Source organism: Mycteria americana, chromosome 1, assembly GCF_035582795.1.
Source record: "Mycteria americana isolate JAX WOST 10 ecotype Jacksonville Zoo and Gardens chromosome 1, USCA_MyAme_1.0, whole genome shotgun sequence".
NCBI classification, from domain to species: Eukaryota; Metazoa; Chordata; class Aves; order Ciconiiformes; family Ciconiidae; genus Mycteria; species Mycteria americana.
In genome coordinates, this window is record NC_134365.1 from 150,936,160 (window position 1) to 150,961,737 (window position 25,578).

At 42.9% G+C, this 25,578-nt stretch overlaps 1 protein-coding gene and 1 long non-coding RNA gene across 8 annotated transcripts in view; one reads left to right on the forward strand and one right to left on the reverse strand.

Annotated features, from left to right (window-relative positions):
- The first annotated feature begins 263 nt into the window (after nt 1–263).
- Nucleotides 264–9,894, forward strand: LOC142420484 (uncharacterized). The gene is made up of 3 exons (XR_012778755.1): nt 264–463; nt 2,975–3,061; nt 8,903–9,894. It is a non-coding gene; the product is annotated as an uncharacterized LOC142420484 (long non-coding RNA).
- The window catches only part of RFX8 (regulatory factor X8), a 49,624-nt gene continuing 26,308 nt past the window's right edge, over nt 2,263–25,578 (reverse strand). For 4 of the 7 annotated variants that reach the window (XM_075524447.1, XM_075524420.1, XM_075524438.1 and 1 more), the window contains 12 exons: nt 23,174–23,236; nt 21,560–21,623; nt 20,414–20,548; nt 20,251–20,328; nt 19,625–19,738; nt 18,816–18,966; nt 17,313–17,371; nt 12,887–13,043; nt 11,236–11,330; nt 9,962–10,076; nt 6,266–6,557; nt 2,346–2,438 (listed from right to left, as the gene is read on the reverse strand). In XM_075524447.1, the coding sequence (XP_075380562.1) occupies nt 6,298–6,557; nt 9,962–10,076; nt 11,236–11,330; nt 12,887–13,043; nt 17,313–17,371; nt 18,816–18,966; nt 19,625–19,738; nt 20,251–20,328; nt 20,414–20,548; nt 21,560–21,623; nt 23,174–23,236 (1,291 nt within the window). In that variant the 3' untranslated portion in view covers nt 2,346–2,438; nt 6,266–6,297. Of the gene's footprint in view, nt 2,439–6,265; nt 6,558–6,735; nt 7,785–9,961; nt 10,077–11,235; nt 11,331–12,886; nt 13,044–17,312; nt 17,372–18,815; nt 18,967–19,624; nt 19,739–20,250; nt 20,329–20,413; nt 20,549–21,559; nt 21,624–23,173; nt 23,237–25,578 lie in introns of those variants that run through there. The other 3 variants (XM_075524457.1, XM_075524429.1, XM_075524465.1) reach the window with 3 other exon arrangements.

A 25,578-nucleotide genomic window follows, 5' to 3' on the forward strand; every position in this document is an offset into this window, starting at 1 on the left:
TCTGCCCACGCCTGCCCGTGACACCCGTGGGGCAGCCACCCGCGGCGTGGGCTCGCAGAGGGAGCAGCTGGGGCGGAACTCGGCCCCTCTCGGCTCGCCGGCCACGCGGGGCCGAGCCCGGGGCGTGGGTCTCGCTGCGGGTTTACCCTGGGTTTGCGTGTCGTTTGCCGGGGACTTGCGAGGCGGCTGGGCTGGCTCGGTCAGGCGTGCGGCCGGGCAGGCATTTCACAAACCGGTTCTCTATGTGCCCTGCAAAACCGGGCACGTGAAACCGCCGAGGCGGAGGCGGTGCGATCGCTGCATTTATTAGAAAAGAGGGAATCCACGCGGGAGCGTGCCCACGTGGACGCTCCCGGTGCAGGGAAAGCTTCATTTGGACACTGGGGTGGAGCAGCAGCAAGACCCCAGGTCCTAGGAGGGCAGACCTCATTAGTCGCGGTGCTCGTCGGATTCGTTTTGACATGTAAGTACGTGGAGCTGCTATTAAATTATGCCTTTCCCAGGCAAGGCTTTAATTAGGCAAAGATTTGAGTGTATATTTGAATTTATATCAATGGCCCTATTTAGTAAAGGCGCTTTTGCAGCCCTGCTCCTTTCCTGTTCTTGGCGGTAGACTCCTTCAGTATGGCAATGCAAACTTACAATTCTTTAAAATACACGCTTGTAAACTTTCATTGCATTCATGCGGATTAAGGAGTACGGGTTCAATAGGAGACAGGCAGGAATGAATCTCACAGGAGCCTTTGCCTTGCACAAGGTTCTCAGATACATCTAATCGACCTTAATCTGTGAAGAACAGATCACAAGGTCCGTCTGCTGGTACAGTTTCTGCTTAATTGCTCCATAAGAATATGCTGCATATCTGGTCTAGAACATAAACTTCTATAAATAGAAGTGGACTGAAATATTGAGTATTTTTCGCTTATATTTTTCCTACACCCCCTGTTTTGTTTTTTATCATCACCATAAGAAACCTGAAGGAATGGTGAAAATGGGTATAATGGGCCTTAAGGCCCAAATGAATTTTTCAGACTGTGAAGATACTTCCCCAGAGTATGTAATTTTGCCACAAAACTCTTAATCTTATCAGCAAAACTGAATACACGACTACCTTTTACACTGAGGGTGGTGAGGCACTGGAACAGGTTGCCCAGAGAGGCAGTGGAGGCCCCATCCCTGGAAACATTCAAGGTCAGGTTGGACGGGGCTCTGAGCAACCTGATCTAGGGAAAGATGTCCCTGCTCTTGCGGGGGGCTTGGACTAGATGGCCTGTAAAGGTCCCTTCCAACCCAAACCATTCGATGATTCTGTGATTCTTTTCCTTTAGCACATGGCCCCGACTACATCTGCTGTAATACCACCCTTTTGAATATTGATTCCCACTTCAGTGCTTGAACTGAGACAAAAGCATGTAGATACAAGTGGAAAATAAACGTAGATTTCCAAAACCAATATGAGTGAAAGCTTGCTAAGCTCCTGACAAGTGCTTTTCTCTAGTTCAGGAAATGTCCCTTCTTAAAATAACAAGCAGTTGTCCCTTCTTGAAATAACAACCAGGCCCGGTCAACTGCCTGCGGATGTGCTCTTCAAAAATATTTAAAAACCCAATTCCTTGGTGTTTCAGGGAATTTCCTCATGCAATCTGATGCATGCGAGATACAAATTTCATACTCTGTATTTACTATTTCATACCAATTTATTCCAAGGTTTCTCTTTGTAGAGTCTTTGCTTGTACTTTGCTTATAGAACAAGTTCAAACAACCTGGTTTCTGACATAAACAAATCAATAACATTATATACAACCTATTTTGTTTCAGTTAATAGAATTATATGTGAGATATTGACTCTCGTATCCTGCCGAAATGGGAAACAAAGCAGGAATTTTTAAAGACATAGGAATTCATGCTAAATTCTGTATGCAATAAATACCAATTTTAAATTATGCGCTGTAGACACAAAGCAGCATTGACACAGAGTCATTCGTCTATTCTGTAGCTTCCAGATAAATTTACCACAATGACTTCAGGTAGGCTTTCAGCTTTACTGATGACAAAAATCAGAAGAAATAGATAAAACCAAACCACAAACATTTCACCTTTTTCTTCTGAAAATTTATTCAAATAAAGTCAAACAAGCAAATCATGTGACAACTTAAAATAACTGTGTTGCTAGCACAGTTTTGCATTTAGTAGTTCCAGAAGAAGATCTTAAATTTAAGAGAATGAAAACAGTGTTTCTTAAAGTTGTATCAAACAGTAATAATGGTCTAGCATAAAGAATTTTCAAGTCAGGCTGGTTTTCTCTGAAGATTTGCTGTTCATCAGAGGCAAAAATAAAGCATGTGTGTCCATCTTTTTGAGTAAGAAGTGCTTCCCTTCCAGAGATCCAATTTAGTAAAAGTTTTAGTAATTCTCTCTTCCAAAATGACCTGGATGAGCTGAAAATTAGAAAAGAAACATGGCAATGTTTTGACTGTAGGGACTGCAAATTGTTGTTTCTCCCTTCATTGAATAAAAAAGTCTTCTCTGTTCTTTCCTGCTGAACCCGAGGTATTTTGCAGATACCCAACCTTATTTTACATCAATTAACCCAACAAGAGGAGCTACACATTGCATTTCCTCATAGGCTGGCAAAGGTCTGATAGGAGGCCACATCCAGTTTTTAATACATCATTCACACTTTATATGTCTGCTATAAACCCTTCTATTCTTTTTCAAAACAAATAGTCTCAGCCTGTCTCTCCCCCTGACCGGGTCTGCTTTTTCATGCTGAAATCCTGGCTTTTTTAAAATCAGCAGAAGTTTTGCCACTGAATGTAAGCAGGGTCAAGATTTTACTCTCATGTTTTGATCATTTTAGTTAATGATTTCGCTTGATCTCTGTATCCTGGATTATACAGACCACTCAGATGAACACTCGTCGTTCCTTCAAGTGAAGTAGTTATCCATGTCCTTATTTTTTCTCCCTTTTTAGCAAATCAAAGTGTTTGATTTGCTCTCTGCCGACAGAGCTACGAACAGCGTAACCTCAGTCTCTCCGCGCCCTGATTTGCAGTATATGGTATGTTACGGAGGTGTGGAATTGGATTAAAAGCTACAGCACGGTGCTCTGCAGATAAACCCACTGCAGGTGTGCAGTTTAATAGGATTTTAATTTGGTAACAAGTGAACAAAGAGAGGAAGCCTAGAATGGGATTTTCTAGATGAAAAAATGCTATTCGTGCTGAGAGAAAGCAACTGCAAGCTCTGTGATAAGGAATAAAGATCGGGCCAGTGCTCTCTGAGCTGCACTTTTATAGCTTACGGCTCGCTCAGAGCATCTTCGTTACTGCCACCGGTTTCAACAATTCTTAGTTCATACAACGTGCGTTTGGCTATATAGCATTTCACCTGCCACGCTCCCCGTTAAGCCAGTGTGTTCAAACCTTGTATTGTCTCACTCCCCGCCCTCTACATTTTTTCATATAAAATAATGTTTTCCACGGGAGCTGTCACCAACTTGGAATGTGTTCCATTTTCAAGATTATTAACAATTATTTTCATGCTTCAAATTATATATATTAAAAAAAAAAAAGATTCAGAAATGTGCTGTGCTGTTCAAAATAAATGGTAAAACATGGTCTCTCTGCTGAGGAGCGTAACTGACATTCAGCATGAACTAGGAATGGAGGACCAAAAACAGATGGGGAAGGAAGAGGAAGAATGAAGGTGACAACTAAAAGATCATGAAGGGATCTGCTAAGCCACAGACACATATTGATGCTGCTGATATCAGGGCGAGGTTGGGAGATTCTTTTCTGATTTCTGTTACCAGTCCTCCCTCTCGTTTTTCCAGGGTTTCTTAGCAAAACTGAGTTTTTAGCACTAATTTCAATGAGATGAGGGTGGAGGTGCGATGAACAGATTTTTTTCCCAAGCAAAGCAGGCTGTAGAGAAGGCATAGAAATGCCTTGTGGGACAAGATGAAAAAGATACGGAGGTTGGTGTTGTTGGCAGAGGACGGAGTGGAGGATGGGAACTGACGAAAGACACTGGGTCGCAGAGAGCTGCAGAGGCTGCATGAGGTAAAGGAGTTAAAAGGAAAAATTATGAAATACACTCGTGATGCACAGAGCGATATGTCAGGCAGCAGAAATGCGGTCCAGGAAACAGCAGCGTGGCCGGTGGATGCCGCTAAGGCTGCTGAGGGTTTAGATACCCCGCAGAACGGGTTGTGGCCGAAGGGGGATTAGTCAGGAGCAGGGACAGATGGTTGCTTGGGAGCATGATGATGATTTTGGTGATCAAAAGTCACAGAACACAAATCCTCGTGCAGTGGGAATCTATTCAGAGGACCTACAGAGATGGCGATACAAACAAAGTGGTGGGCGATGGAGATGCTTTTGGCAGCTGTGTTTTTCAGCAACCTGTGGCATTAGTATTGACACCCAAGAAGAAGGAGCCTGCGATGGTCAAGGTGGGAGCTACCACCTGTTTGAAGGACACAAGTAGGCAGAAGTGCTCACTTACTCTGTCCTGAAACCCTTTTGAGCTGCAGGTTCAAGTTTTTCAGCTCCCTCACAAACTGCAAACACTTGAACCACAGCATCACCAGGCTCTTACTAGGATCTCTTTTTCATCCCACCATTATCAGCATCTTGCACGTGGACTGGTAGAATCCATCAGCTGTTGGGATCTTTAATCTCTAAGCTCTTTCTGCACTCTCCCAATCCGTCACTGTCTCCTTCCCTCCTCCGTACCTTCTCTCAAGTCGTCGTACTCCCCATTTCACATTTTATACCCTTCCTCTCTTACACTGACACCCCTCGTCCCTCACTCTAATCAGCCTTGCTCTGTTCTTGAGATCATGTACAAAATATGCAAAACTGATAGACATATTTATAGGCACATCACTTACACAGACAAAACCTGGGTCAAACCCTTGTCTGCTGACACCCGCAGAAGAGCATTGCAATGGGCATAGTGGGCCACACAAAAGCCCCTATGGGCAGCACAGTGAAAGGGCATAGGAAGCAGGGCAGACATTGAATAAGATTCCTACTGGTTTATCTCCTAATTTCTGACCATCAGTGGTTTAGAGATTCCTCGCTTGTAGCCTGCACCCCGCTCAGTTTGGGTTTTGATATTAAGGTAGTATGGCAGGATGGGTCATTATATTACATTTGAAAAATAACAAAAGCTGTCAAACATGCCCATCACATGTATAAATCGTTCCTGGTTTGTCCCCTTTGTGCCTTCTTTCTCCCCTCCAATTTTCATTGCTGAGCTAGTTTTAGCATATCTTATATTTAAAAAACAAGGGTCCACCAAGGGTCTTTATAACTAATAAAGGTGTTTTTAAAACAGTCCATTTCCAGTCCTGGTCCTAGTTTATGGAAGCTGAATACATCTTGGGAGTAAAATAACTATAGCAGAATCACCCTCAAAATGTAATTTTCTTCGTGAGTCTTGGTGCCATTAACATTTGTCCAGCACTGTTTTCTGGAAAACACAATGTTCTCTGAGATGTAAGACAAGTGCTGTTACTGCATGGAAGAGAAATCTGAAAACAGCTGAATGTCTAATTCACCACTTTTATTAAGCACAGAGGCTTGATCCATGTTCCCATATGTCCTTGTATTTAGCCTTGTATCCTAGGAAGACTTAGAGTCCGTCTTGTTTTCTACCTGTATGTCATCCCTTATGCTAGTATGTTTGAAGCAGTGGACTGACTGCAAGAAAGTCTGGTGGAGCAGAAGGCTCTCAAGGATTTCATACTTCTGCATCTTTTGGTAAAACTAACAGGTAGGTGGAGGAAAGAGAGCCTCTTGGTGCTTCCAACAGCGAGAAAAGACCACACCATGCGCTCTCTCTTCTGATCAATAAATACGTGCAGCCTGTTTGTCAGTTAGCCCACAAGCTGCTCCCAGCCCACCAGAACAGCACTGCTCTTGCTTAGACAACGCTCGGAGAATCTGAAGGAGAGCCAAAGGTCTGCTGGAAACCTAAGGAAAGAATCGGGGAACTGCGGTGACGGGGGAGTGGGTGGTGTGGAGATTGCGATCCCTTGACAGGATCGTGGGGTGGGGGCGGGATGTGGCGGACGCTTTGTGGCTTGAGGTTTAGGTGACAGTGGACACAGCTCCATGCGAACCTAGACTTCATTAGTTCTGCTGTACACACGTGAAAACCCCCAACCGACCACACCCCTCCCGATCCCTCCTGATTTATGCAATTTATAACTTTTTTTTTTTGTAATTTTCTTTAAAGTTAATGTTTATTTCACCTTGCTGCCTGTGGCTGTGTCCACCGAGCAACTCAGAACTCTGGAAAAACGTTGCTTAATCCGAAGTTATTCTGGCTCTGCATCAAAGTTATGAGAGCTGTCTGCGGAGCGTTAGCTTGAGGTTGCTCCTCTGCAAAATAGCCCCAGAGATGGCTGGGCTCATAAGCCCACAGAACAGGGGGCTCATTTTGCTTTGCGACCCAGAAACTTTCATCTCCCTCCTCCTCTATATAGGACAGGAAAATGTGAGCCACAAAATCCGTGAGTAGCAAATTAAACAAGTGCCAGGATCCTAGGTTTAAAGAAAAAGCAAAAATAATTTTAACCACATCTTCATTTGCTTATCTTCATGATGTGGTTTTTTTGAAGGGCTTCATTATAGTGATGGGCTAGACAAAGTAGCAGACTAGCACTCATCAAATGGTACTTACTACTTCCAAATATCACAGCAAAATAGGCACCAACTGCAGATTTTAAACATAAGCAAAAGCCTTTTCCCCTTATTTTAGCTAGAGAGGAACGTGTACTTGTGTTTATTCGCCTTCCTGTTCAAGTTCTTCCCCCACATTCACTGCTACTACAAGGCTTATCAACAGCCACGTATCATCCCCATTCTCCCCTTGGACAGATAAATCATTCCACCTCTTCCCAAGCAAACCCTCCTACAGACGTCTGTATGTCTTGTATCTATGACATTAAATGGCCTACCTTGCAGCTTGGGGCATAACTGCTAAAAGCCAGGAGAGGCTCACTGAGGCCATTGACTTTTGAATCATACCTTGGTTGAAAGCCCTCTGCACAGGAATCCACCAAGCCATTCATAACCTCTGCATCCCACAAACATGTTTACATGGACATCAACAAGGAGATTTATATGAATGACCAAGGTTTACAGAGCTTTAAAAATGAAAAATACTGCCTCTTTTTATGTTATCTGTGTCTGAGAAGCTGCTGCTTCTGCTGTTTGTTCTTTTGCGCATCTTTAAATTATAGAAAAGTAAGTGGAAGTACTTGTTTATCCACGGGATGAGGAAAGGGACTTTTATACTTGGAATTCAAACTATACAGACCTGGCACTAGCAGTCCCTGAGTGTTTCTAACAGTCCTACAGGTGTTTTCAATATGTTCAATAAGAGTAAGCATGAAAGAAAAACTACTGCTCCAGGTGTCCCTTGGGATAATACAGAGGGACACGGTTTTGAAGAGGGAGTAGGCTGAAGCAGCTTGCTTGCAAAAGAGGAATGCACAGGTCACTGTCCAGCCAGCGTGGCTCAGCAATACCTCCCCGAATGCCTCGGAAGGGAGACTGGAAAGGAGATGGAGGTGTACCAGCTGACGTGAAGCTCGGTGATGGAGATATGTAGCGGCACATTTGCTGGAGAGGAGGTGGAGCTGAAAGAGCTGTAGAGGTCCCATTAGCCCTGGCTGCTGTAGCACACTTGCTCCTTGCTGCCTTACCGCGGGGGTAACTGCACGGTTCCTCCGATCACACTTGGGCATCACCCGTGTGGAGGCTGGGCTGGAAAGGTGTAAAAGTCAATCCTAAATTCAGAGGTGTGAGTATGCCAGTATATTACGTGTGCCAGATGTGCCAAGCTCCAAGGCAAGAGCCTTGGGCAGAAGTAAGTTTGGTTTTGGTTACTGGTATGTGGTTTATTTTGGGGGGAGGCACACTGCATTACCATGACACTCACACATTTCCCGAAGTAATTGTGTTTCCTCAGTGTGGATGCGACATATTTCGACTTGCAGGATGCCCTCCATTCCTGGAAGAAATGCTGAGATTTAAGATATTTCTGAAAAGCAATGACCCTGAGTACAGAACTTTTACACCAGATGGCTTGTTAGCATAATGGCTTCAGCCTTGTCCGATAAAACTCGAAATCCTACCAGAATAGAAACATGGGAAAGAAGGGACATTGATAGGTCATAATAGCCCCACATCTTAAAGAACCACGAAAGAAGATAATAATGATCAAATTAATTGGAGCTTCACAGAGAAAGATTTAAAGACATTTTTTAACTCTCTCAAATGTGAGAATAAATTCAGTCGTAGCGTTACTGAAGTATAGTAGGAAGACTGTCATAAGTGGGATGAAAATATCATTTGTAACTAGTTTAAGGAAGGCTCAGCAGAGGAAGGGATGCTCTCCATCAGTTGTGTCCCCAACCACCGACAACTGCAGAACAGGGAGGCAATTCATTAAACTCTTCTTGTGGTGGAAAGAGGGAAGAGGATTTCATCATCGTGGGGAATTTCAATAAACATTATGCTTCCAGTGCTGTTCTTGGAATTCTTTCCTAATTTCCTCATTGCCCAAAATATTGCCTGTAACATTGGAGAGTTTTGTGCAGAACTCCTCTGGAGAGAGAGAAAGGAATTATTATTTTATTATTACTGTAATGCAGCAGCTGATGGACAAGGGATCCTACTGTGCTATGTTCCCCGCAGACACAGAACAAAACTGTGATCCCGCTCCCGAGAGTTTGCAATCTAAATATAAGGCAAAAGGTAGCAGCTAGATGCGTAAAAGGGGTGCGCACATACATGCACAAACACAGACATTAGCGGGGGAAGAATACTGAAGAATACAAAAGGCAACAACCTTAACGCACCCCTTTGTTATGTCTTTGTAGGAAACACATGAAAGTACTGTTTTGAAGAGGAATTTCAAAGAAGATAATGAGGTTTTCTTTGGCTATTTGTGTGAAGCCCCATCCAACAGAAGAGGAAAAAATATGAAGGTGCTCCTTTGAAAATCTAAAAAAATGGTTCATACAGTTTGGGATCAGATGCCACTCACAGGAGATGGTGCATTTCTGCAGAATGAATAATGGAGACCGAGCCTCTGAAAGGTTTTACAAATTAAGAGACAGGCAGGTAGGGTTGATGCAATATAGAAATGGAAGAGACTGAACTGATTCAAGATGTGGTTGTATCACTTCAAGCCACTTGGACTGCACAGTCCCTTCGCTTCTCTTGCCTTGCACTGGTGTGGGATGGATTTGATGCTTGACAGCTCAGAGCCCTAAAACAGAGAGAAAGTTAACCCAGCTAAAGGAGTGACTAGGCTTAAACGGGCTTGCTGCTGGCTAGGCAAACACTTATGTTAGTGTAAGGCATAAGGAAAAGGAGCATATAGCTGTTGTCAGGGGAACCAATTGCCTTTTTGGCAAGCAGTTATCACAGTGGCTCTGCTCTGGCTGGATTATACAGAAAAAACCTGAAGGACTGGGAGCTATCACTTGAGAGATCTGGAGTTTTTATGGTTTGGGATATTAGATATTAGACCCCTTCTGCTGAGGCGTGCAGCTCCTGTAGGGACGGAGAGCGGAGGCTCACACCTCGGGCTGCTGTTCCCCATATTTCCACAGACAAATGATAGCTTCTGCAGAAAGAGGAGTCCTGCCCTTCCCGCCATCCCCAGCTGCATGCACCTACTTTCCTCCCTTCTGCTCATCCTGGAGTTTAGATCAGAAAACAAATCTGGTTGAAAACTAACCGTTCCTTTTCCCTGACCTGGCTAGCTACCTCACCAGGCGAATGGTGCTGCTTGATGCAAGGACGGGAGTAGGAAGCAGCGATGTCCCTATTGACTGTAGCGTGAATTTATGCCAGTTTAAATGATCTGGTGCCTCTGCCATCTCAGGGCGGAAAGGGGCGTATCAGATGAGAGTCACAAAGATCCTACGTACCAAAACTGTCTGCATAGTTGAGGGTCATAGCCTTGCTTACTGCGCTCAGTAGGAAGCTCCATCTCAACTGGAAATCCGATGCCAGTCTTATAAACTCCTCTTTACTCCTGCTTGGCTGCAGATAGAGAAGAAAATTGGTTTATCATAAAATTGACTAAAAGAATTCCTTATTGTGTTGCAGAGTATTTCCCTGTACAAACTGCATACAAAGGTGGAACAAGCAGGGGTTTTTTGTTAGAATCCTAAAGTAACTTAGGTTGAAAGGAATTTTTGGACATCATCTAATCCAACCTCTTGCTCAAAGCATGGCCAGCTTAGTTCAGGCCTTGTCCAGCCAAGTTCTGAATACCTCCGAGATGGAGATTCTACAGCCTTTCCGGATAACCTCTTCCCATGCTTAACTACTGTCATGGTAATTTTTTTTTTCTTTTTATCTATTGGAAATTTTCTTTGCTGCAACTCGTGTCTATTGCCTTATGCCCTGTAACTATCAACCCCCAGGAAAAGTCCTGCTCCATCTTCTCTATACCATCCCATGAGGTAGCTGAGGGTTCTATAAGATGAAGGCACCACAGAACTACAAAGTACTATTCTTAATTTAAAAAAAAAAAAAAAAAGGAAATAATCAAACTAAAGAAGTACAGTTTACCCTGCTTCTTCAGAAAGGGGAAAAAAAAGACTTTAACCACTGCCCAGACCCAAATTAATTGGTCTGGCAACTGCCCAAATGCAGTGGTGCCATCAAGCTACTGCTAATTCTGAATCAGTGATGGAACAGGAATGGTAACGTTGGTAACCTATGGGAAGGTGCATATGTGAGGATGATCATACTTGAATCTTTCACAAGAGCTAGAGACATTGTACTAGAAATTATCACTCTCCTACCACCTGCTAAAAGCCAACAGTTTCATGAATCAACGATTTCAGGAATCATGAACTGTTATCTTCATTTTTACTAACATTTTTCCTCTGAATTTTGGTTTATTAGGGACTGTTATAATATGTGTCTACAAAATGAGAGCAGATACTGAAACCGCCCGAGTGGATATATGTGCAGAAATATGCTTGTAGTTGTTTGCACAGATGGAATTTGTGTATGACAATTAATTCCCCCTTTTTCTGCAGCATGCATAAATTGTATTTATGCAAATCTGCAGTCTGGTCAGGTTGCTAGTGTACAATGTAGCTCCTGCAGACTAGTGGCAGTCAGCATGTAGCAGGATAAATGATGTGATCACTCTTTCTTTTCTGAAATTATTAAATTAATTTTATACCTGAATGACAAAAGCTTGAAGATTTGAAGACACACAGTTCAGGAGAACCCGAATATCTGTGGAGGGTGCCAGCAAAGACATTAAGTCGTTCAAACCTATGAAATGTAGAAGGGAGATCATTACTTGAAGCGATTGGCTTGCTTTTTGGTTTGTTTCTTCAGTTTTTAGCTTTTTTCTTTTCTCTTTAGCTTAAAATGTATTAAGACATCTGTTTATAGCATTATGGTTAATATAATCGTACTATTCCTTTAGTGAGGAATAGTGCCCTACTTTGAATCAGTCAGAATTCATATTTATGTCCATTTCCACCATATCTACACTGACCTAGTCATCATGGCAAGAATAAACACTTCAAATGCGAAAGATGGAATTTGGTTATATGCAATACCAACTTACTTATCTGAGATTTTATGTCGTTGAGAAAAATAAAAATCTTGTTTTATCTGTTGAGGGGGAGAAAACAGTTTTAAAACAATAACAGAAAATACAGAATATTCTGTAGACCATCAGAAATGTAAATTATATTGCTCAATACCTATGCAGCTGTTCCCCCAAAAGCTTGGAACCTACCACCCAGTGCCAGACGGTACAACGCTATAGCACCTCTCTGAATTTATACCCTTCTAACAGAGACGTCTTCCTTCAAGAAGGCATATGGATAGGGTCTGTGAAACCTTGCTTATTATAAGTAACAATTTGGAAAAGCAATGAAAACAGAGAATGCAATAAATCCACCTTGGAAAGAATATGACCATCATTAATATAATGAGCAAATGTAATAAAAGTGTTCTGTGCAGTGTTTTTGATTTTAAGCTGTATATAAATATCATTTAAATGGTTTTCCTGATGGTTCTGTGAAGAAGGCAAATTATTATTCCTACTGAAAGCAGTCACGGAAAGGCTGTGGCGTATCCCTTGTCAGCGAGCGAGTCGGTGGCGGGCCAGGAACAAAGAGCTGAGGTTTCCCCCCGTCAGTTCTGTGCACAGCCTCATCCAACTTGCCCATGTCTTGCTAATAATTTAAATGGCAGCCCATTCATCTAAAAATTAACTTGCCATTATGTTCCCATCCTTTTTCATTAAACTGGCAAATGCATTATGTCATGGCTGCATACAAACTGCGTGTTTTATTGTTTACAGCAGCACATCGATCCCACAGGCTGCAATACAGTGAAAGGACACAAAAGCAGAAAGGCCAATAGTCCTCATCCAGTTCAGCATACAATATTTTAAAAATCTGGCCACAAGAAATGATTTTGTGTGCTTCGATTAATAACAGAGGAAAATGCGAAATGCAACTCTTGGAAACTTCTTATTGTCAAAGAAAATGATAAAAAATGAATATCCCTGTTTGTCAACCTTCTTCTAGAAGATACATCATTTAGTAACACAAACCCCACTCCTGCTGCCACAGAAAGCTTTGAGAGAGTCAGAACGGAAAGCCTTTCATTCTTAACCTTTAAAGTTAAAAGGATAATATTAGATGCTGCATTCTCATTTTTATTGGCTCTTTTCCAGTACTTCGGGTTACGGCAAGACTGTAATTCCCATTAGGGCAGCTGCCATGAATAAACAAAAGGAAATGCTGGAGCTTTAACAATGACGAGCAAGGGCTTCAGTGGATAGACAAAATATAGCAAAAAAACATTACATTTGAGTTCTATGTCGTTCTGCAGCTCCTCTGGATTCCTAAACTTCTTTTGAAAGAGGTTTCCAGGCACATCCAGAAATCCCTGATCGATGACAGCATGCAAGTCTGATCGCAGAACAGTGACTTTGCTGTTGCTCTTCAAGACTGTTCTCATTGTCTATAGAGAATAAGAAAACAGTTAATGCCTTTCATTTTCTCAAGCCCTTAACTCAGTCAAAAAGCTTCCCTTATTCAATACTAGACTTTATATAACCAGTCTCCAAACTGGGGGGAAAAAAAATTAAAGGAGATGAATCTTAAGTTGTCTTCAAGAGTTTTTTGTTCTGGGAGATATTCTTTTCAATGACGCTCTCTGTTGCTGTCTGTGATGGAGCAGACAAGGCTAACATGCTTGAAGTATCTGGGCAATTGCCTGGGCAATTGGTTTTGCCTCGAGTTATTATAGTTATGCCAAATCACGGTATTTTGTCCAAAACATGGAATGGTGTATCAGGGCCAGCTTTCCCTCGATGTTACCTGTCCTTAGTACATGCACAGTTAAATTCAAAGGCAAGTTTTCTCAAGTTGCCCAAACCTTTGAGAAGGTAAAAATAACATTAGAAATATGGTATTAGTTAAGATAATATTAGTTGGGATTTTATCCCATTTATCTGCTTATGAGTCATTTGTGAATGAATCTGGTTTCATATTTGTCCCAAAAAGTATTACTCACATAGATATTGCAAACAATTTTCAGCCTAACATTTGATCCTCATCTCTTCACTTTTTTTTTAATTAATTGCTAATATCACACAGTATTGTTTCAGATTCTTGATGAAATTATGAAAACAGTGAAGGAAATTAAACCTGAATCTGTTAAAATTTGTTAATCCATACGTTTAGTCTCTCACTTCCATACTGAAATCAGTAAGATCCTAAAGCCTTTGTTGAATTTTGGGCTTTTATATGGATAATCCATGTCCAGCTGGGCCTTCCAGGGGAGAAATATTTTTTGTAAAATTCAGCGAAACTTCAGGATTCATAAATGTTTTAACAAATCCCATTCACCAGGTGCTTACCATGACCCCACAAGCAGCAGTGAATGCAGCTGACCGTTTATTTGCAAACATAATTCCCAATCTAGCGATTTTTCTTTTTCATCATTCTGCTAGCTTTACTGAAATACCAAAAGCACTCTCTAATCCCCTTCAGCTAAGTTAAAGACAAAGTCTTTTTTCTTATTTTACTTGGAGTTTCCAGTGTCAGAAGAAGAGCTGCTGCTTGCAACAAGAACAGACGACCCAAAGGCGGGGAACTACCAGGGGCAGCATCTTCAGTACGCTGCTAGCGCCCGACTCCATGCCCCAGTGTTTTAGACTGGTCCCTTTAGCCATTGCACTTCACTATACTAAATACCATGCTCTAAGTGACTGAGAGCCAGCTCTGACAACACTTAAATACAGCTTACCAGGGGCCGGAATCAGCCCCAGGAAATGACAAGCATCATATTCACATTCCTTTCTCGCCGGGAATTTCCACCTTTTTATGCTCTAATTACTTCTGCATGTCCAGGTAGTAGCAGCTGTCAGCCTGCTTTATCTACACATGATGGGAAAGTTACTTTTTTTTTCTTTTGAGTGCTGACCCTGCCAAAATTGTTCCTATTTTCTCACCAGGTGGCTAAATTATTGCAAAGTACTCTACAAGGGACGGTGTGGTTACACTGTTCAGAGGCTGCAGCTGCACAGCTCCTCAGTAGTACTTCTCATCAGGAGCACTCTCACCTGCTTTGACCATCAGTCTCTAGTTGAAATTCCAGGTGCATTTTAGACAGAGAAAACTGAGAAGGATGATTAGAAATATCGAATGACTCCTATGTGAGAAGATGAGATAAACTTCAGCTTCGGATGGAAATAACTGAGGAAGGCCACGATGGAGGTTTGCAGGGAGAGTTGCACGAAGAAGGGTAGAAATTTTAAAATAATAAAAGAAAGTATGTTTTCACACAACAAACAATGAAACCCTGGAACTCACTACCCCAGGATGTTGTGGATGTCAAAACCAAGCTATTAAATACCAAGATGTGGATATAACCTTCATCTCAGATGGCTGGAAGCCAGGAGAGTACAATGGAGGAGGAGTGAGGTATCACTTGCTCTACTCATACCCACTTCACATGAGCATCTGATGAGGGCCACCAGGGGAAACGGGATACGAGTCCACAGAAGCCTTGGATCGGGTCTGACTGACTGAAACACTCAGCGGTCCTTTCTGAGGGACGTCCACCTCCCCATGAAGCATCTGCATGTTTCTCACAAGCTGAAAATTTCAAACATCTGCGGTGTTCAGCTAACCATTTTCTGGTGTGTGTTGGACAGGGCGATGCGTTTGCAGGAGAATGTTCAGCCGGTATCTGTTTCCTACGCTGTTTTGCTGGAGCCCAGTATCCAAGGCTTTGGCAAGATCTCCAACAGAAGTTGTAACAGAGCCTATGTGACCGCTGAAAGATTATGAGGATGCTCATTTACAAGACTTACATAATTTCATTTATTTAAACTATTGTTTTTAAATTGTGATGGGACTAATCATGCGGTACACTGGAGCTCCTTTGCTCTTCCCTTGTATTTTGAAGAGGCTCTAGAGAAGGTGCAAACATCATTTACTTGTGAGAACAGTGCCAAGAGCTCGTTAGCATGAACAAGAACCAGGCTCAGAATGTGCTGAGCTGTAAGTGTAGATCTGAGCCAGATTCTCAGGTCTGCGAGGTTCACTTTGTTCCCGTTAAACAGCGTAAAGGGGATTTAGAGCATCCAGAGGCTGCTGCTGGAGAATTCCCCCAACTAGGCTGAAATTCTCTTGCCCTCAATCTCGAAGGTGTAAATTCAGTGTTGACTCTGCAGCTTTTCCGCACGTTAGGAACAGGCAAGGAAGAAGCAAAAAGCTACAACCAGCCCCTTGACATCATGGCTCGAGCAGAAGAAGAATGATGTAAAGTCTGAGTGCACAAATCAAATGCAAATGACTGGGAATAGCTGGCACTTGCAGTCTTGCTGGATCACGTTCTTTGATGCATCAGAAGCACTGTTTAGGAGCACAGGAAGCTGAGCTTTTCAAGTATTTAGTAACTCCAAGGGCTGCTGCAGCAAATGGGAACCGCGAGTGCTCAGCACCTTCACAGAAGTCAACCTTTTGCCTGTGTTAGTGCACCTATGCGTGTTTGTGCATTATTATTGTTTTTAAACACTTTTAAAAAGTGAGGTGTGTCTTTTATATTTTGCTGGTGATGAAGGTTTCCCATAAAGAAAAGCTACATTTACTAAGGAAGAACGTGACACTGCTGCGCAGTCCAAGAAGCCACAGTTCCCTTCCTTCCTCCCCTCTATTTTGGGGGCACAGTGTAGTGATTTAAGCCAGGCAGCGTGTTGGAAAAATCTTGTACTTGCCATTTGAAGAAGAGGAGACAATATACCGCCTGTTCTCTTCTGCTTTCTTCTCCATTCATGACCTATCTGTTCTGTCGTGGCCCGGACCACCTCAAAACCCAAGGTTTTGGAAGTATTCAAGGATACCAGTGGAAGGAAGGCTGCAGGGACGGTACAGCCCCTCACAGTAATGCAGAACTGAATAAGCAGAGGCTAATGAAACGATTTACTTTGCAGTGTTCAAAGGGTTAAAAATGCAGCTCCTGGATGCATCTCCTTTGTCACTGTAGCTGAGAAGAATGATACTGTAAAGCAAAAAGCAGGCAGAAATATTAACTGCCAGAGAGATTTTTGTCTCCTTCTTCCCAAGGAGAAAACCAGTCTGAGTGGTGACCCTGAGAAGGAAAGTTCAGAGGATGCTTCCCTACAGCACTCCTTCCAATAATGTCCGATCAGAGGATGGAGAAGGTTTTGCCAGCTCTTTTGCCATCTTTTTCATGGGATCCATGAAAAAGGTGAGGGTCTTGTGCCCTTACAGACCTCACACCCTGCTCCCTGACCACACAGCTTCTCTGCAGCCGGCGTATTAGTGATTTCCCTTGTGCAGGCTGCTGCAGCACTCGTCAGAGAGAATGGTCAGGACGCTATGTAAAATTAATTTTAGAATAACTCCAGCATGTGCTATCTGACTGGATATTGCATGGCTGAGCGAAGATACTGGAAACTGTCATCTGACCCTTCCAGCTACTGTGATGCTCTCCTCTCCATGGGGGACCATTGACCGTATCTCAGAGGCTTTCACGAATCCATGGGGAGGAAAAGGCCCCCTCAGCATACTTACAGTGTGGGAAGAGATGGGTAGGAGGGTGAGCATGATTTGGACCATGGTCAGTATGCAGCTAAGAATACCTGTGCTGCTGCTGTTGTCCTACAATGGAGCATCTCATAAATAGTCCAAACTGCAGATGGGCTTCTTGAGTGAATGAGATGCCCAGCTTTTTTGTTCTATGGATTCTGGAACATACCTTGGCCATGTTAGAAAGGTCTGTCTTTCTCCGGAGTCTTTTTATAAACACTGTAACTTCTGTTAAAGAAAAAGAGGCAGATGTTTCATATCATTAATATTTTACAGTCTAAAAGACGTTAATGAAGACAGCTCTTTTAAGTTAGAAAGTAGATCCCTAGGGGAGTAACAGGCTAATGGAGGGCACAGCAGGGGCACTGAGCCCGCTTTATGGGCTGGGCTGGGGACCCTCGCAGTTTAAAGCTTGCAAGCAGAAGCTGCCCAGGTCACCTCTCTTAGTTCGCTGCAAATCTGTTAATGCATAACACACAGGAAAAATACTCCTAATATTTTTTACATTAAATACTTCTTGATCAAGACTAACACCCTTTTACATGTATGGTTTAAGGTGAATGAAAGCAACTTTAATTCTAAGCCTCCTATATTTTGATGAGAGTTTACATTTCCACCTTTATGCATCTGTAATTCTTCAGCACTGTTGGTTTCTTTGGTTCTATTTTCTCCTGTTTATAATGTGTTGTAATTACGACAAGCATGGTCCAAGAATATATTTTTTTAAGAATAAAATATAAAATAACTGATTTGTAGTTACAGGAAAAGCAAGTATAAAGCAACTTACAAACTTCCATAGGCAAGCAATGGTTTTCAAGTGAAAGTTTCTGTTTCTCTGAAGTTTGTACAAACCAGAAAGACCAGGATGCATATACAAAGGGTCGCAGCTGAATAATTACATATACTTCCATGCACACACATGTTAAAAACACGTTACTAAGTTTGCTCTGTCAAGCATTCAAATGTAAGAAATGCCAGAATTAAGACTGTCTGCAAGTCTTCCTTGAGCATATGAATGCTAATACAATCTTTTGTCTACACAGGAGCCCTGCTTTGCCACTGAGGAGTTGGTCTTCACTCAATGAGCAACTGAGCGACCTTATGTTTTAGCCAGAATCTTTAGCATCATATATAAATATATGTATGTATGTACGTACATATTTACAAACACACACATATACAGACACCTTTGTATAGTACAGATTTTTTCAAATCCACCTCTAATGACAGAGTCATAGTTTCCCTACGGGCCTATGGCTTTTTTTCCCTTTATATTGAACTGTGCTGTAGCCATTAATGAATTTATCTGCATAAAACCACTTGCAAGGTGAAGAGACAGAACAATACCTAAATTTCAGAGGGTAGACTGCATATTATTCAGTCACCTGCACAGCCAAAGTGATCATGGCAAGAGACAGATCTTTAAAAAGATTCAAGTACACTTTCAGGTACCATGAATTGGGAATAATTTTGGCTTAAATTTGTTCTCACACATTACCTGAGACTATTTATTTTTAACTGTATCCCAACTAACTCTAGTCCTTGCTACTATCGAAGTTACATCAGCTAAAGAAGTTTTTAAAATAATTTCTGTAGGAGTCTTGTAACACAATCTTCTCTGCAGTTTAAGCAAAGATTATTTTATGAAAATCTCTCTATTACTCAAACAGACCTTCAGATTTGGATGTTTGGAGCGGTAATGGAAACTCTTCCAAAGCATTAAGCAGCCAAAGCTCAACATTTTTACTGAACAATCTCACTGACTTCATGTGTTGCACAGGCAGCTCCTCCAGGAAATCATGAAGTAGGATGTTCTCCATTTCCTAGAATACAAATCCATGGAGCTGCACATGATTGGAGTACTACAGATATTTACAGCAGCATGAAACAAAAATGTATTGATAGGTTAAATGTAAATGTAAAGAAAGAAGCCTGTTTTTTTCTTCCAATTAAGCAATAGCTAAGCTACATTTATTAGCAGAAGGAAAAAGATCCTAACAATAAATGTCATTTCCTGAATTAATTACTAGACACTACTTAATGACCTGCTGTAAATAAGAAGCAAATTATTTTGATCAGAAAACTGCATATGTCTATGTGGAATGTCACCGAGAAATACAGTAGTGTCCTCAAAGGAAAAATAACTCTGGTAATTTGGAAAACAGTTATCAGTCGACATTTCAGTCACATAACCTCATGCCAGAGCCACAGACCACATTTATAACAGCATACTCCATTGATATTAGGGACTTTCAAAGGAATATATAGCAGCAGAATGCAAGTTATCTCAAATTCCACTGGCTCCTTTCAAAATCCATGCTGTGCTTTCTCAGAAGAAGCCAAAGAACAGACTTGAGGGATGAAAGAAAATCCCATTGTACAGCGCACAAGAAACAGCTGGCCCTTCTCCTCAGGTAGAACTACCAAAAAGACACAAACACGTAGTAACATAATTACAACAAACAAGTGTGTCTACAGTACCTTGAATAGCTGCCTGTCATAGCTTCTGAACAGCTGGCATACATCTGGCAAGGACATAAGTGCTATTCTTTCAGGCTGCAGAGACCTCCAGAATGACATGATACAGTCTTCCACCTGTCGCACAAAGTCCTTTATGAATTTTCCCTGGTTTTACACTTGTGAAATGTGAAGTGTAACGCAGTAAAACAACACACATAAGCACAGAAGCAAAAGAATGACCGTGGAGCTGGGCTCTTGGCCTGGGCCCATCCTGGCCGGGCTCCAGCGTAAGTGGAAGCATCCTGGGGCAACAAGCGGAACCTCACAAGGCAGCGTAAGAAAGAGGAGAGAAAGAATTGTGCCGTGGATACGCGGCTATAGTGAAAGGTCTGTGTCCACGGCCTTGTGTTTTGTGCTGGGCTCAGACCTGTCGATGTGCCAGGAGCACTCAGGATACGCCTACAAACTCAGATCCTTGGAGCATGTTGTGTTAAGAATTTCCGAATAATTTGACTGAATGCTCCTTTTGTCTATAAATGATCATCTACCTTCGATCAAACCATCAAGTAAATAAGCTACGAGAAACAATTTTATCCTTAGAGTTGTTTGCTGTCGTCAGAAGGAGTGTTATTAAAGCAAAGGCATACCTTGTCGAGCTCACTCTTTCTCACCATATGTAAAATATCTTGACAATGGCTGTAGTACTCACTGGCAAGCAGTACGACCTGGAGAAGGTGACCAAAAAGAGGGTACAAAAAGATCACGCAGGCAAAGAGCTAACTCGCTTGATGACCAAATACTTGAACGTACCATTTCGTAGGGGTATTTCTTCCCTAGCTCTTGCTCCCAAAGATAGAATCTGCTGAATTCAGGCCAAGGGTACTGAAATCTCTCTTGTTCAGTCTTCAGATAAATGACAGATGGAGAACAGTGCAAATTCTTGCTCTCAATGCATCAGAATTTATTTTGAACAATAAAAAAAAAGATCACAATTATCTTGTCAGTTCTGTTAAAGGTATTAAGTACTTTCTTGAAATTGTATAACATGCTTTTTTAATAAGATGTATTTCTTCAGAGGAATGCGTGTCCTTCTTTTTAGAAAGTAGGGGTGGATGAAAGAAACAAGCATGGCTGACTAACTATTTGCATCCTAAACAGTACATGAATTTCTTTTCAAAACCAGTGAGTATTTAATGCTATACATATCTTCCACATATATTTCCTATAGCACTCATGTCACAGTTGTAACCTTCTAAATAAGGCTGCAGATAGTTGGCTCTGCTGTCGGGGTGACAGCACATTTCTCATCAGCTGTCATTACATCCACTTCAGAGCACTCGTTACCGCACCCGAGTGCTCGGTAAAAATAAGACAGACATCCAGTCTCTCCCTTTTTCCTCACTTTTGTCCACAGAAGTTCGTGGCTCATGCTCTGCTGGCTGACTTCCAACAACCCTGGTGTCAAGCCATCCCATGACAGCACGCTTACGGGAGAACTGCCACAGATTAGCCTCGCATCTGCCCTTTCATGTGAGCAGGGGCTGAGCTCTTTTTTCTTTATCATTTCCTAGTATTTACATACTTATCGTGCCAGTAAACTCTGAGTGCATTGAAAAGACACCGGCTCAGCAGCACGAGGGTCTGTTACCGTGGGCCTCAGGCAAGGAAGGTTGTGCCCCATTAACTCCTCTAATATTCAAAACCTGGGCTGTCAGCCACAATTTCCCCTCTCAGCACAGATAAAATTATTTGAGCCGACGTTAAGACAACAAAAATATTTAGCTACCAGGTGAAATAGGAGTGGGGGAAGTAAGCATTTAGTGAGATTACGCAGACAAAGATTATTTTGAAGAAGATGATGGGTTAACTGTATTTCACCAGAACATATTATATAGCAGTTCTAATTAAACACACAGATAGACATTTTGTTGTAAGTCTAATGTATCCGAAACTCACTGTTCTTTTTTTTTGGCTATTGCTCTTGTAACCAGCTGCATCTCCATAACTGCAGGCGTTTCCACTGTGGTAAAATATACAACAGGAAAAAAAAAACCTTTAAAAAGCTCACCAGTTTATTCTGTATTTTGTAAGAAAACGAGCTCAAACTGGATAGAGTGCACTAGATCGGAGCATTGTGTTTGGGAAACAAACCCCACTCTCTTTCCTGTCATTCAGCAGCCCCATGATTTTCTAATGAGTCTGAAGACCAGTGTCTTAATTTTAAGATAAAACTGAACCATCGTTATAAAGGCGGCAAGGTATTAGCCATTTAACAGTGCAATGTCTTCCAACTTCTTGCACCAAAATCGTGGGTTTGTATTTGTAGTTGCAGCTCGTTTGGAATGATAATAGTGATCATAAACATGCAAATAATGAAAGCATAATCATCCTTGTGCTTTGATTTCACAGTAATTACATTTTCTGCACCCTATATCAGTTTAGACGGCATTTTGTTTCTGACTTTCCCCCATCTACTTTGCAAGCCTGCCGTGATGTTCCACACGGTCAGAATTCACCTGGACCTGCAAAGGCTTGACCACTGGCCTTTGGCTAAAAAGCCAGGGCTGCAGGACAATAGGCCGCTTTCTTGCTTTACCACCTCCTGCCTCTCTCCCTGCCTGTTTTGCTGAGGCTAATCCTACGGGAGGGATGCTAGCAAAAGGGACGTGCTGTGAGAGTTGGATTCCTCCAGGCAAGCCCCCATCTGCTGCGGACACCTGCTCACTGTCTGTGAAGGCATTTCAAACTCCAGGGTCCTGTGGGACTCGGCTCTTTTGAAGGGTGACAGGCAGGGGCTTCGTAGAAAATGTGCTTCCACTGGGGACTGCCAACACTCAGGCTATCTAATCAGATCCCGGCTGCTGGGCTTCGCTGCTGTGATGTATTATAAACCAGGGTACCACCATACGTCCGGAAGGGACAGAGGACAAAATGTAACAGCTTAGCTGCTTGGAAACGCAAGCCACTGAAAATGCCTCCTCTCGCTTCTCTGCTGTCCACAGGACTGGCCCTTGCCACCTGAAAAATTACCTTTCCCTCTGCCACTACTCTGCCACGAAGGCAGCGCTCCAGCAAAACGACCAAGCTGGCTGCCCGAGACAGGGCACGACATTCACGCGGGGTACGTTTGGTAACGCTATGGACTCTTTCTCCCAGACGTTTTAGAGTCGGTGGCTGGACAAAGGGCAGAATGTGTAAGTAGAGATGTTTCGTAACGTGTCTTTCAAATGGGTCCTTCCTGCAGATTTCTAAAGACCGTGAAACAAAATTAATGACTGTTTCCCAGCTCCTGCTCTCCCCGAGAAGGCGGCCAGCTGTATCTTCTGCTGCTGCTGCTATGGCAACACGTACCAGCATCGCTCTCCTCCGGTGGGCCGGCTCCCGCCGCAGGCTGGCCCCCCGCCCCGCTCCGCTCCCCCCGCGGGGACGGCGAGGTGCGAGAAGGGGTGCTGCGTGGGTCCTCCCGCGCCCCAGCAGCCGGCCGGGAGCTGGGAGACGATTCAGAGCAACCACCTAGGGAAAGCTAACATCTACGTGCTCCCGCTGGTAGCAAAGGGGGTTCGGACTCACCCGGTGCCCGCAGAGGTGCTCGGCTGGCAGGCAGAGCTGCTCGCTTCCCCTGGAGAGCGGTGCCTGGGTAAAGGCAGGACACACAAGAGAGGAGGTGGGTGGGAGAAGGGGACAACGGGTGGCAGCAAAATGACAAGGAGTTTCGCCGTGTCTCTTGCAGAGTTTGGAAGATGCTATGGGGTGGGAACTAGAGCTAAAACGGGGAATACAATGGTGGGGATGACAAAAAGACTAACGGAGGAGGCGAACGGGAAGGACAAAGGAAAAATGAAAGGAGAGAGGGTGGTGAATGTGCGTGCTGTTGACTGTCAGATTACACTGAGATTAGAAAAACTAATTTGCTAGAATCATATCAGATTTTTTTTATTAAAAAGTCATGGGTTTGCTTCACTAGAAAGTCAGAAGCCCAAACCTTCCTTATTACTAGAACCACAAAGTAACTCTTGCAAAGCCAGAACTCACTGGCATTTTTTTAACACTGCCGTACTCCAAGCCTCCTTGATCTGCCACAGCAAGTACCATTTAAGGGAGACCTTGTCCTCAAAGCTCCCATTCCTAAAGGTTACCCTATTGTAACACAAATCAGTAAAATACCAGATTCCCTTAAATCTCCGTAATATGTTTGGAGACCTCATTGGGTACGGTTGTGCTTATTTACACTACTTCCACAACATCATCGTCAGAGTCGCAGTACACGTCGCCAAAAGTCCAAGATTTCTGAACGAACCAACTCACAGGTGCTGTATAAGAGCATCCTCATCACTCCAACTCAGCCAACAGACACATCCGAGGCCCTGCTGACTATCAAAATGCAAATGCCTTCTTTGTAGTCAAAGGCAAACCATTAAAATCTTACTGCCATTTCTGTTACACCAACAAGCAAAGCTCCCAACCTGCCAGAGCCTTCACAGGCCCAGTTCCTCACTACCAGCACCATGTCAATTGCCAACTATCTTAATATGGCCAAGAAATATTCTTTTCAGTAACTAGAGGGAATGGATCATAGTTTTGAAACCATCCCTTTCTTCAGCAACCCGCAGGTTGGGTGGATGTGTTGGTCTCCCAGCTGGGCTCCCGGCTCCGTCTTCCCCTCAGGTAGATGCACCAGAAAAAGCATCTGCACGTTGGACTCTGTTTGGGCATGGGAGGGAGCAATAGTTATTTAGGACACATTCCCTACTCAAACAGACATCCCCTGTCTCTGCCAGAGGGAACTGGCAAGAAGCCAGAGAAGTATATCCCATTAGCTGGGTCTGGTCCACAGACCAACATTTGGACTGCGCTGAAAGGGCATATTAAAAATCTTCTTCACTATAATTTGGAAATTTCCACACCAACACACTCTCAAAAATTGAGATGTTATGGGTCAAATACCCCTGCTACAATTATGCGATTACCTCTGCGAGAACAAAATTTGTTCTTGCAGGTAGAAAAGTCTTCAAGTTTTCATTACTCTTTTTCTAAATTTCAATTTTCTAATTAAAAAAAATATAGAATTTGCCATTGCTGGTTTTATCAACTTCTTTGGGTCATGCAAAATTAATTCTGATTTCAAAAAGTACTGAACCCTACTGAGAGGACAGTAAAGATGAGGTATTTCCTTGATGTGTTCCTATTTATTTGCAAAGAATGTACAAAACTCTGAAAACAGATGGAAACAAACTCGCTTATTTGATCGAAGCTGCTGCTTATTTTGTACGTGGCCTAATCATTTTTTTCGGAGTTGTACTACTCATGCTTCTCTGGCTGTGTTTTGTGCTTTTTTACTGCTTTCTCTCCATGTTTTCCTGCTGTCCTTTATCAGACACTAAGAAGTAACTGTGAGACCCAGCCGCCCAGGTGTTGCAGGTGTGCACGTTGGCTCGGGACAGGGACATGCATTTAGACGTACATGGAAGCTGTTCTAATTTCAGCTGTCAGGCTTCACACAACAGCTTAGTGACTGTCAAATGAAGGAAGCATCAGACAAGATAATTTTGTAGTGAAGAGACTTTTCTACTGCAACTCGAAAGATGATCTTTGTCTGAATACGATCTTTATATTTTGATTTTTTTTTTAATCTGAAAAGTTATCCCAAGAAACTATATCAAGATCACTAGATGGCTGGCTGATGTCAGCCCTTTCCCTGGAGTACACCTCCTTTTCCTTGGTTTGACCAAATTAAATATAGTTTTTTAGGAGTAGGTGTCCAGGCAGGCATCTCTGGCAGCTGGCGGAGAAGGAGAGGGAGGCCTGCAGCCAGTGCAGCTGCTCCCCTATGGTTAAGCATGGGCTATGGCGTGTTCCCCAGCTGGTTGGGGAACAGGGCTCGTTTCCATGAGGGGGGCCAAGAACACAAGCTGTGCTGGCATATGTGGTGCTTCTGGCTCCCAGCAGTGGCTAAAGGCTTTGTTTCTGCACCCTGC